Source organism: Pristis pectinata, chromosome 19, assembly GCF_009764475.1.
Source record: "Pristis pectinata isolate sPriPec2 chromosome 19, sPriPec2.1.pri, whole genome shotgun sequence".
Classification (NCBI taxonomy): Eukaryota; Metazoa; Chordata; class Chondrichthyes; order Rhinopristiformes; family Pristidae; genus Pristis; species Pristis pectinata.
The window spans coordinates 13,863,589-13,875,964 of NC_067423.1; the positions used below are offsets into that span (position 1 = coordinate 13,863,589).

Sequence of the window (12,376 nt, forward strand, 5' to 3'; positions counted from 1 at the left end):
ACCTTCATTGAGATTCTTAATCTATCTTTAGGGACCAGTAAAAATGAGACAGTATGGTTTATGTTTTCAACTCATCTGTAACAATGGGCATCACATTTGACAGCACTGAATTCATTGTCTTTCATTATCACTGGAACATTAATCTGCTCTGGATTGTGGGCAGCCACAGGGATATCTTCTGCTAATTTCCCAATATCAGATCAGTAATGCTCCAATAGAATTCTTTTAACTCAGAATTAAACCCTGTGGTCAGGGATAATCAGCTTTACAAACCCCTGCTTTCTAAACCTAATTGCTTGCTTATGGAAAAATGTGAATAGGCTGTTTATGTTTTGGTCGAGTTTATACTGACATAAACTACCTGGGGTAAATAGCCTGTTTCCAATCTGTCTGTATTTCTAAGATGAATAAAGAATATTGGCTGGTGATCAAAAGCTATTTCTGTTCTCAAGTATTTGCATCCTTTAGCAGATTTTGTCAGACAGCAGTCAAATGCTTACTTTTTTCTCTACTAACCAATCTGGCTGAGATTGACACAGATTTGGATTGAATCCGAGACCTTGCTGGATGAGGGCATAAATGTTGGGAAGCCAGCATTTGAGTAGGGATCTACATGGTTTTGTAACCTCCCAAGTGGTGCCTTATTGACCATGAAAGATTTTTAGAAGTTTTAAAATATATGCCAACAGATTTTCAATTACATTACTTGTAATTAACTTTCTGATCACAACTTGTCATCTCGCTCATATGAGGTGAATTATTTGCTATATCAGGAGTTTGTAGATTGAAAATATCAGATTCCAAATAGTTACATGTGCAGCAAATGAAGTTATCAACAAAAGGTTAGTATGCAATTCAAATCTGGTCTTTTCTTCAGTTATTTTCTGTGGAATTTTATCATCATTGCTTGCCGTCTCCTAGAGTGAATTGTTTACTTTTTTTTATTTAGTCTTCTAGTATGTGCTTCAATCATCTGGCTTTCCAATTGGCCACTTACTCTTTATTTTGCATACTGAATAAAATGGTACACTCATTATAATCTTTATTTTAAGCTTAGTTTTCAGTGGAGAAAAAATCTGCTCTCAGAGGCAGTAATATAAATGCCATTAGGTACGTAACTTATATTTGTGATTGGTGTTTTTGACTTGAAGTTGCAACCATAGGCCAGTGAGGCTGGAAGAGAAGATAATCCTTTTGGTTTTCAAGGTTAATGGAATTGCTTTTTCAGGGGAAATCTACATACTGTATTTTACTAGATTTTTCATACCACATTTGAGAGATATACAATTATTATTCTCATGGGAAGCCAATTGGATAAAGATTTTTTTTAATTCTGTAAGATTTAGGACAAATGTTAGTTTATTTAATTGCATTGTAAATTTAAATGTGACTGTTATCATTCCGAGGCCTTTTTCTATTAATGCATTCCATTTGTTGATTTGAATGCATACCTAATTATCCAGTGATGTGTGAAAGAGGGTTAAGTGCAGACCAGAAAATTAAATTAAACTTGCTGTTCATTCAGCATTTACAATCTGTTTCTCAACATATTGTTTTCCTATACATTGGGCTGGAAATAATAATAATGAGTTATGTTTGTGACAGAGTTGATAGAGCTGCTGCAGTTGCAAGGGTAATAGAATGTATTTGTGAATGTTATTAGGTAGATTATGTAAGACCATAAGACATAACAGCAGAATTGGGCCCATTGATCTGCTCCACCATTCGATCATGGCTGATTTATTATTCCCTCTCAACCCCATTCTCCTGCCTTCTCCCCGTAACCTTTGACACCTTTACTAATCAAGAATGTATCAACCTCCACTTTAAATATATCCAATGACTTGGCCTCCACAGCCGTCTGTGGCAATTAATTCCACAGCTTCATCACCCTCTGGCTAAAGAAATTCCTCCCTGTTCCATCCTCATCCCTGTTCTAAAGGGATGTCCTCTTATTCTGAGGTTGTGCCCTCTAGTCTAGACTCACCCACTACTGGAAGCATCCTCTCCACATTCCACTGTATCCAGGCCTTTCAATATTTGGTAGGTTTCACTGAGATCTCCCCTCATCCCTCTAAACTCCAGTGAGAATAGGCTGAGAGCCATCAAATGCTCCTCATATGTTAACCCTTTCATTCCCCCAATCATTCTCTTAAATCTCCTCTGGACCCTCTCCAATGCCAGCACATCCTTCCTTACATGTCAGGCTCAAAACTGCTCACAATACTCCAAATGTGGTCTGACCAATGCCTTATAAACCTCAGCATTACATCCTTGCTTTTATATTCTAGTCCTCTCGAAATGCATTTGCCTTCCTTACTACTGACTCAACCTGCAAGTTAACCTTTAGGGAATCCTGCAATAGGACTTACAAGTCCCTTTGCACCTCCGATTTCTGAATTCTCTCCCCATTTAGAAAATAGTCTACGCCTTTATTCTTTCTACCAAAGTGCATGACTGTACACTTCCCTACTTTGTATTCCATCTGCCACCTCTTTGCCCATTCTCCCAACCTGTCCAAGTCTTTCTGCAGACTCCCTGCTTCCTCAACACTACCTGCTCCTCCACCTATCTTTGTATCATCTGCAAACTTGGCCACAACACCATCAATTCTGTCATTCAGATTATGAACATATAACGTGAAGAGTAGTGGACCCAACACCCACCCCTGGGGAACACCACGTCACCGGCAGCCAATCAGAAAAGACCCCCTTTATTCCCACTCTTTGTCTGCTGCCAGTCAGCCAATCTTCTATCCATGCTAGTACCTTACCTGTAATACCACGGGCTCCTATCTTGTTCATCAGCCTCATGTGCAGCATCTTGTTAAAGGCCTTCTGAAAATCCAAGTAAACAATATCCACTGACTCCCCTTTGTCTATCCTGCCTGTTACCTCCTCAAAGAATTCCAACAGATTTGTCAGGCAAGATGTCCCCTTAAGGAAACCATGGTGACTTTGACCTATTTTATCATGTGCAATTTTATAAATTATAATTGTATTTTTCTTTTGTCCTATCACAGAATTGTTATAGCACTGGTGGGCATTCTATGCCTCATCCATACCAGATCTATGTAAGAACGATCCAGCTAGTCCCATTCCCGCACCCTCTTTCCATAACCCTGCAAACTCTTTTCTTTAACATTTTCCTTTCCTTTTAAAACTTCACTTTTCAATGATACAATTAAATCTGCCTTCACTCTTCCCCTACCAGTGCATCATCAGAACCAAACCAAAAGGTTTCTCTTTGTGTAACTTTTTGTCTTTCTGCTGGTCATCTTTATTCTGTGCCCCTAGTTCTTGGCCAATGGGAACAGTTCCTCTCTACTATACCGTTGATGATTTGAAATACCTCAATCAGATTCCCTTGCAATCTCCTCTGTTCCATCGAGCGCATCCCAAACTCTCCAATGTATTCACATATTAACAGCCTGGAATCATTTTAGTAAATTTGTTCTGTAGCTTCTCTAAAATTTGTTACATCTTTCCTAAACAACAGAACCAGAAACAACAAGACCAAACCAGTGTTTTATAAAGATTCAGCATGATTTTCTTGCTCTGTTCTGGATACAACCCAGGATCCCTTCTGCCTATTTTTAACACATTTCAATGTACCCTGCCTCTTTCACACTCATGAGTCAGAGGAATTAAATTCAGAATTCCCTGGATGACTAAAGCTTTTGAGAGTAAGAAAAGAAAAAGGATATGATAGATGCCAGGTTCTTAGCACAAGTGAGTACCAGGCTGATTACAAAAAGTTCAGAAAGGATGTGAAAAAACTAAATGGGAAAGTATGAAGAAAAAGTTTTTAGCAAATATTAAAAGGGAATCCAAAAATATTTAAAGGCATGTGAACATGAAAAAGGCTGTCAGAGAGTTGGGGTTGATCAGAAACCAAAAATGAAATTTACTAAGTGAGTACTCTACTCTCTTCCAAGGAAGAAGATGCTGTTGAAGTCTGAGCAAAGGAAGATGTAGTTGAGCTTCTAGATGAGCTAAAACTTGATTTAAAAAAAAGGTATTAGAATGGTTGATTGTCCTTAAAGTGGATAAATCCCCTAATCCAAATGGGATGCATCCTAGGTTGCTGAAAGAAAATTAGAGGCCTGGCCATAATCTTCCAGACTTCAATAGATTCAGGGTGGTGCTTGACAGATGGAAAATTGCAAAGATATATTTGCCTAATCTGTGGAAATCTGGAAGGTATTTTGACTAATCATGGAGAGACACTTAGTGAAAATGCTGGATATTTTTTCACTACTTTCTCTGCAACAAAAGTGTTAATTTTGACTAATAAAAAACCCATGGAGGAATTTCTGATCTCTGAAAATGTTTACAGGCTGACAATGTCACTACTGAGGATATGTGAAGCTATGCTGAAAGATCATATCAACATGAATAATGAGCTCATATATTTATTGAGACATATTTGAATCAGTTAATATATTGTACATTACTAATCTCAAGCTGTCTTTGCATCATTCCTTGTATTCTGTTTAGGAAGTGGATCCAATCCTTACCAGCAACTGGAAAAAAGTGCTGTCCTTCAAGAGGCAAGTCTGTTACATCAAAAGTAGAAGAATATGGCTAAAAATATTTTGGCACTGTTCATGGTTTCATTTAGAAAACACTTAAGGTGTCCTGTTCCTCTCCCTTCATATTTTGATAAAGTAACATAGAGAAATGTGTGAATATTGCGTTACAGGTCTGAGGGATGAAGAAAAGTGGAGGAGTAAATGATGTATTTATTTGGATTGACAAGATATGACTATTCGAAGCCTTATGATATGCCCCAAAGATCTGTGTTATATTCTATGTAAATAAAAAGATTATACAAAGCCAAAGAGTGAACAAAGCTATAATTTGTGATTATCCAGTAAGGTACTAATACAACCAGAAGGAGAAGTCTAAGGGATTTCAGAGAGGCATGGATGAATTTTGCAAAATGTAGATTAAACAAGGAAGAGAGAACATGTGCAGTACATTTTGTGAAAAAGAACAAAATGAAAATACAGCTTCAAGGCTAATAATCACAATGGAATTAGGAACAGGAAGATTAAAGGTAGAATGACAGACCATTCTGCTGTTGTGTTCAAGCTGGCTCTTTGGAAGAGCAGTTGTGCTTGGTCCAATATCCCCACTTTTTAGTTGTAACCTATAACTTCCTTAATTATGCATCCAACTGTCATTTAAATCTGTCCATGGATTAATTCTCCATTTTTTCAGAGAGTGGTTTCTAAATCTTAAAGACAAATCTTATTCATAAAGTTTTTATCTTCCCCCCAAATCTATTTCCAATGATTTTCGAACCTGTGACCTGTAGTTACTGTACCACCTACCAGAGGGAATAATCTTTTTCAAAATCTCTCACCACCTTAAAGCCTCAAAGCAGAATTGCAGTGACAATAAAAAGGACTACCCTCCTACTTTTTGCTTTGTCGGTCATATCACACAACACAGTGACACATCATTGTGTCATCAGTGGAATGAGAAAATGTTTAATGTTTCAGCAATGGCCTTTCCATGGAAGAGAAGTCAGGTGCAGAGAAGGAGGGGGCGATGAAGTAGGAAAGAACAAAGGAAAGGTCTGTGATAGGTAGAAGGCAGAAGAAATTAAATGCAGTAATTACATTACCAAGTTCTTCTTCACCCAGTCATGAGAAGATTTTCATATTTGTGACATTGCCATTTTTTTATCGTTAACAGGCCCGTATATTCAATGAAACACCATTAAATCCAAGAAGATGCTTGCATATCCTTACAAAAATCCTCTACCTTCTCAACCAGGTAAGAAGTAAAATATTTTAATATTGTCTGTCTAACTTGAGATCTCCAAGCCTTCTGTGAAGAAAGCTGTCTTAAGGTTAGAACAGGAACTAGATCAACTGGGAAAGTCGCCAAGGGAATGGCAGATGGGATTTAACTCAGATCGTTGTGAAGTGATGCATTTTGGGAAGTTAAACCAGGGCAGGACATACACATGGAGTCAAAGTTGAGTTTACTGTCATATACATAAGTATGTGCATGCAGAGGTGCAATGAAAAACTTGCTTGCAGCAGCATCACAGGCACATAGCATCAGATAAGCAGCATAAGCAGAATTCACAAGAATGAATGGCAGGGCCCTGGGGAGTATTGTAGAACTGAGAAACCTAGGGGTCCAAATACGTAGCTTCCTGAAAGTGGCTACACAGGTAGGTATGGTGGTGAAGGAAGTGTATGGCATGCTTGCCTTCATTGGTCAGGGCATTGAGTCCAAGAGTTGGGATGTCATGTTACAACTGTACAAGATGTTGGTGAGGTCATACTTGGATTAAAAATAATGTGATTAAGTTAGAATGGGTACAGAAAAGATTCACAAGGATGTTGCTGGGACTGGAGGGCTTAAGTTATAAGGAGAGACTGGATAGGCTGGGACTGTTTTCCTGTGGAGCTGAGGGGTGACCTTATGGGGGTATATAGAATCATGAGGACCGTAGATAAGGTGGATAGCCTTTTTTTCCCAGTGCAGGGGAGTCGAATACAAGAGGGCTAGATATAAGGTAAAAGGGGGAAAATTTAAAGGGCACTTGAGGGGCAAGTTTTTCCACACAGAGGGTGGTGGGTAAATGGAACGAGCTGTCAGAAGAGGTTACAACATTTAAATTGGTGTAATTAAGACTTTCAAGGGCAAGATCACCAAAGTAATTCATGGGCTTACTTCAACTAGGGTGTCATGTGGAAGCTGATCACACTTTTAGACAATAATTTATAAATTTTTTCATGAAGGGCTTTATCCTCTCCACATTTCCTTTTACTACTGATCTGGTGTAAGGAATCCAGTTACTTTAATTCCATGGAACACAAACTATGTCACATCCAAGGGATATATTTTCAGTCTGGGATTCATAAAATAGGATATTAGATTAACTAATGGATACTGCTACTTGCAAATCAAAGGGATAAAGGGGAGAAAATTGCTGGGACTTTCCCAGTTCTTTCCATAAGAAATTCAGGCTATTACAGGTATGTCTCACTATTTTTGCCAACTTTGCTGTTCTCGTTATTAATTCATCATCCTAGTTCAAAGACATTATTTCCGACCCTCTCCTGCCCCTCCCAAACTTCTCCCAATTCATTGTAACACAGTGGGCAGGAATAGTTTGATCTTGCAAATTTTGTGAGAGCAATCACTTGCACACGGTCTCTCGATACCCTCAAACATTTTACAGCCAATAAATCTATTTGAAGTGTAGTCGAGTCCTGTAAACAAAGTCAAAAGTCAAAGTCCAGTTTATTGTCATATGCACAAGTACACGTATGCACAGGAGCAATGAAAAACTTGCTTGCAACAGCATCACAGGAACATAGCATTGTATAAGCAGTATTCACAAAAAAAACAAATTAATCATAAATTATACACAATTATTATAAGTAAACACAATTAGAACAGAAAAAAGTCCATTTCAGTGCAAAGTGAACAAAGTGGTCATAGTGTTGCAAAACTCTAGTGATTAGGGTTGTGCCAGTTGGTTCAAGAACTGAATGGTTGAAGGGAAGTAACTGTTCTTGAACCTGGTGGTGTGGGACTTGAGGCTTCTGTACCTCCTGCCCGATACATAGGGCAACAAGCTGTCCAGCTGTCACACAGCAAGCTTGCACAAACAGTAAGATGATCATTACTTGGTATGGTTAGAGATTTTGACTGAAAGACAAATATTGTCCAGGACATTGTGGTAAAAAATCTAATTGGTCAGTGGAACATGATAATTTTTGCATGATAACGATTATGTCGCAGGTGCAATTTTCAAAAGGGCCAGCAGATGGCACATTTGTCAAGCTATTTGCTTGAGCAGGTGACATGTCCCGACTAAATTTTATTTTCCTCTTTTTGAGGGAGAACATTTTGGAACAACAGAAGCCACAGAAGCCTTCTTTGCAATGACTAAGCTCTTTCAGTGTAATGATGTAAGTACAATATCTTTGGAATAAGACCGTGAAGAAAATTTTTAATTGTTTTTGTAGTATGATTTGGTATTTAAAATTTTGCCCAATGTCAACAGGACAGATAAACTAATTATGTATTGAGAAAGCATGTTCCATTTTCAAGTTGTATATTTAAATAGTTTATTTCAGATTCTGTTCTTTTGCTAAACAATTTTTTAAAACTTTTGTTTAGAAGAAGTACAGTTTTTAACATTTGCACCTCCTTCCACTTCTTGTATTATGGAATAATTTGGGTTGGTAATTGCACACTGTAAGTGCTGTAGGGGTTACATTGCAGCTTTCCAGGTTTCTTTCAAAAGAAAATAGTGATTTAGAATTAATGGATACTGCTTTCAAATTAATTCTAAGTAACAAATGTACAATATATTAAATTTAGGATCTTATTTATTTTTCTGTTATCCCAACACCATTTGTCTAAGGTTAATTGTGGTGGGTGGGAAATATATTTGAATGGAGTGAGAATTGACAAATGATTAAAAACAAAGACTAGGAATAAGCTGGGCATTTCAGAATGGCAGGGTGGAACTCCTGTAGGGTTGCAATAATCAGCATTAGTGACCTGGCTATTCGCGACACATATAAATCACTTATCCAAGTTTTCTAATGATACAGAGCTGATTTGCAAAGCCAGGTCTGAAGACAATGTAAAAAGGCTGCACAGACATTAGTTAAATGATGGAACAAGCAGGTGGTGGATGAAGTATAATGTGGGAAAGTGAAAGTATACAGATGAATTAGAAAATAGAATTGCCAAATATTTTAAAAATATAAGCAATTGGTAAATTTGGTATTTAGAATATTCTGATGTACAAAAATTAGAAATTTAACATTCATTTGCAGTAAACAGTTGTTCAACGGTTATCTTATCCTTCATTGCAAGGGAGTTGGAATGCAGTTGCAACATTGGTATCTATCTAACAATGTGCAAAACTGCCCTGATATGTCCTGTTCTTAAAAAGCAGGACATATCCAATTCAGCTAATTACCGCCCAATCAGTCCACTCTAAACCATCAGCAAAACAATAGGAACTGTTGTCAACGTTGCTAGCAAGCAGCGCCTACTTGCTAGTAATTGATCACCCACGCACAGTTTAAGTTTTGCCAGGATCACTCCACTCTAGACTTCATCAGATCCTTGGTTGAAGCGTAGACCAAAGTACTGAATTCCAGAGGTGAGGTGGGAGTAGCTGCCAATTGACATCAGGGCAGCATTTGACTGAGTGTGGCATCATGGAGTCCTGGTAAAACTGGTCACGGCCATCATAGGAAAACCACTCCAATAGTTGGAAGCATATCTCACACAAAGGAAGATGGTTATGGTTGTTGGAAGTCAAAATCCCAGCCCCAGGGCATCACTGCAGATTTTCTCATGGTAGTGTCTTGGGCCCAAATGCTTTCAGCTGCTTCGTCAATGATCTTCCTTGCATCATAAGGTCAGAAGGGGGAATGTTTGCAGTTGATTATGCAAACTTTAGTTCCATTTGCAACTCCTCAGCAAATGAAGTCGTCCATGCCTGTGTGCAGCAAGAGAACATTTAGGCACCTTAAGTGGCAAGTAATATTAATGCCAAAAAAGTGCCAGGCAATGACCATCTCCAACAATAGAGAGTCTAACCACCTACCCTTGATATTCAGTGATATTATCATCACCAAGTCTTTCGGCATCAACATCCTGTTGGTCACCATTTACCAGAAATTCATCTGGAACAGCCATGTAAATACCATGGCAATGAGCAAGTTAGAGGCTGGGCATTCTACAGCAAGTGGAATTGGTTTATTATTGTCACTTGTACTGAGGTGTAGTGAAAAACTTATCTTGAATGCCATCATACAGATCAATTCATTGGCATTGAGGTAGTACAAGGTAAGACAATACAGAATACAGAGTAAAGTGTAACAGCTACAGAGAAAGTGCAGTGCAGGTAGACAATAAGGTGCAAGGTCATAAAGAGGTAGATTGTGAGGTCAAGAGTCCATCTTATCATACTGGGGAACCGTTCAATAGTCTTATAACAGCGGGATGGAAGCTGTCCTTGAGCCTGGTGGTACATGCTTCCAGTATTTTCTATCTTCTGCCCCAGAGGAGAGGGGAGAAGAGAGAATGTCAGGGGTGGGTGGGGTCTTTGAGTATGCTGGCTGCTTTACCGAGGCAGCAAGAAGTATAGACAGACTCCATGGAGGGGAGGCTGTTTTCCGTGATGTGCTGAGCTGTGTCCACCACTCTCTGCAGTTTCTTGCAGTCCCAGGCAGAGCAGTTGCCGTACCAAGCTGTGATGCATCCAGTTAGGCTGCTTTCTATGGTGCATCAATAAAAGTTTGTAAGTGTCAAAGGGGACATGCCAAATTTCTTTAGCCTCCTGAGGAAGTAGAGGCGTTGGTGAGCTTTCTTGGCTGTGGCATCTATGTGGTTGGACCAGGACATGCTATTGGTGATGTTCACTCCTAGGAGCTTGAAGCTCTCAACCCTCTCGACCTCAGCACAAATGATGTGGACAGGAGCATGTGCACCACCCCCCTTTCTGAAGTCAATGACCAGCTCTTTTGTTTTGCTGACATTGAGGGAAATTGTTGTCATGACACCATGTCACTAAGCTCTTTATCTTCTTCCTGTACTCCGACTCATCATTATTTGAGATCTGGCTCACTATGGTGGTATCATCTGCAAACCTGTAGATAGTGTTAGAGCAGAATCTGGCTATGCAGTCATGAGTGTATAGGGATAGAGTAGGGGGCTGCCTTCTGGGGCACCAGTGTTGAGAATAATCGTGCTGGAGGTGTTGCTGCCTATCCTTAGTGATTGTGATCTGTTGGTCAGGAAGTCAAAGAAGATGTTGAGTCCCAGGTGTCAGAGTTTGGTGATGAGTTTGCTTGGAATTATAGTATTGAAGGCGGAGCTGTAGTCAATAAACAATAGTCTAACCTAGGTGTCTGTACTGTCCAGATACTCTAGAGATGAGTGTAAGGCCAGGGAGATGGCGTCTGCCATAGACCTGTTTCAGCGGTAGGTGAATTGCAGTGGGTCGAGGTTCTGGGAGGCTGGAGTTAATGCGTGCCTTGACCAGCCTCTTGAAGCACTTCATGATGGTGGATGTCAGAGCCACCAGCTGGTAGTCACTAAGGCACGTTACCATGTTTTTCTTGGGTACTGGGCTGCTAGTGGTCGTCTTAAAGCAGCTCCTGACACTCCAGAGTCTTCCCACTATTTATGAGGCACAAGTCAGATGCATGATAGAATACAGATGGTCCTGATGTGGGGTTTTGACTCGAAACGTCGATAATTCCTTCCTCCCCCCACCCCCCACAGATGCTGCTCGGCCTGCTGGGTTCCTCCAGCGATTGCTTGTTGCATGATGGAGAGATTCAACTCCAACAACTCTGAAGATGCTCAACACCATCTTGGACAAAACTGCCTGCTTGATTGGCACTCCATCCACTGTCCTAAATATTCATTGCCTCTCAAATTGTGTTGTTCCACAAGGAAATGCTGAGTAAAAAGGGGCTACGTTTTATGCAATTTGAAGAACAAGAAATGAAAAAAATTAAAGGATATAAAATTCACAGGGCTTGGATAGATAGATATTAAATGGCTGTTTGCCCTGGGTTAGAGTTTATCGTTAGGGTCATTGTTTCAGGATAAGGCATTGCATTTAGGGTTTAAGAGAAATATTTTCAGTTTTAAGGTTGGAAATTTTTTTCAATTCTTCGCCCAGATGATTAATTTTATATATTCACACACACACACACACACACACACACACACACACACACACGCGCGCGCGCTCAATTGATGTGTATGTTTAAGCTAAAGATTAATAAATTTTGGGACACTAACCAAATGGAGGGAAGTGATGTTGGCTTTTGATTTTTAAGTTCTTATGTTTTTTGAATATTTAGAATTTTTCTTATTTTTTGAGAGCTGGTAGTCTTTTTGAAAAAAAACCTGGTGTCCATTTACAGCAAACCCTTAGAAGAATGTGTTACCTGACAATTAAGGAGATGGCTAACATTTCAGAAGATGTGATAATAGTCACAAGCAGGTAAGGACACTAAAGTACAATTGGCTTGTGTAATTAAGTATTGCCTGCCTTGATTTATTTTTTAAGTTAATGTCAAACTCCGGATTAAAAAGAATTACTTTGTACTTGAGAGCAAAGTTAGTATACTTTGTCAACATTACATCATAACATACTCTGCAGAGATTGTAATTCATTTTGTCTTGTTTAATGATCTTCCAGTTGTGTGGAAACAGGAGTTGAAGTCATTAGTAATTATTTAGGTTTTGATGTTTGAGTAATGGTAAGGTCCTTGGATTAATATATTAGTATTATAAGAAGTTGCAAGCAATTCTTTTACACTTAAAGCCAATGGTTTCAGCGATTTCAAGTGGTTGCT

At 39.0% G+C, this 12,376-nt stretch overlaps 1 protein-coding gene across 6 annotated transcripts in view; it reads left to right on the plus strand.

Moving 5' to 3' along the window:
- Positions 1–12,376, plus strand: part of copg2 (COPI coat complex subunit gamma 2) — a 47,982-nt gene that overhangs the window by 2,098 nt on the left and 33,508 nt on the right. For all 6 annotated transcript variants that reach the window (XM_052033517.1, XM_052033520.1, XM_052033521.1 and 3 more), the window contains exons 2-5: positions 4,500–4,552; positions 5,706–5,786; positions 7,874–7,945; positions 11,942–12,021. In XM_052033517.1, coding sequence (XP_051889477.1) covers positions 4,500–4,552; positions 5,706–5,786; positions 7,874–7,945; positions 11,942–12,021 — 286 coding nt within the window. The remainder of the gene's footprint in view (positions 1–4,499; positions 4,553–5,705; positions 5,787–7,873; positions 7,946–11,941; positions 12,022–12,376) is intronic.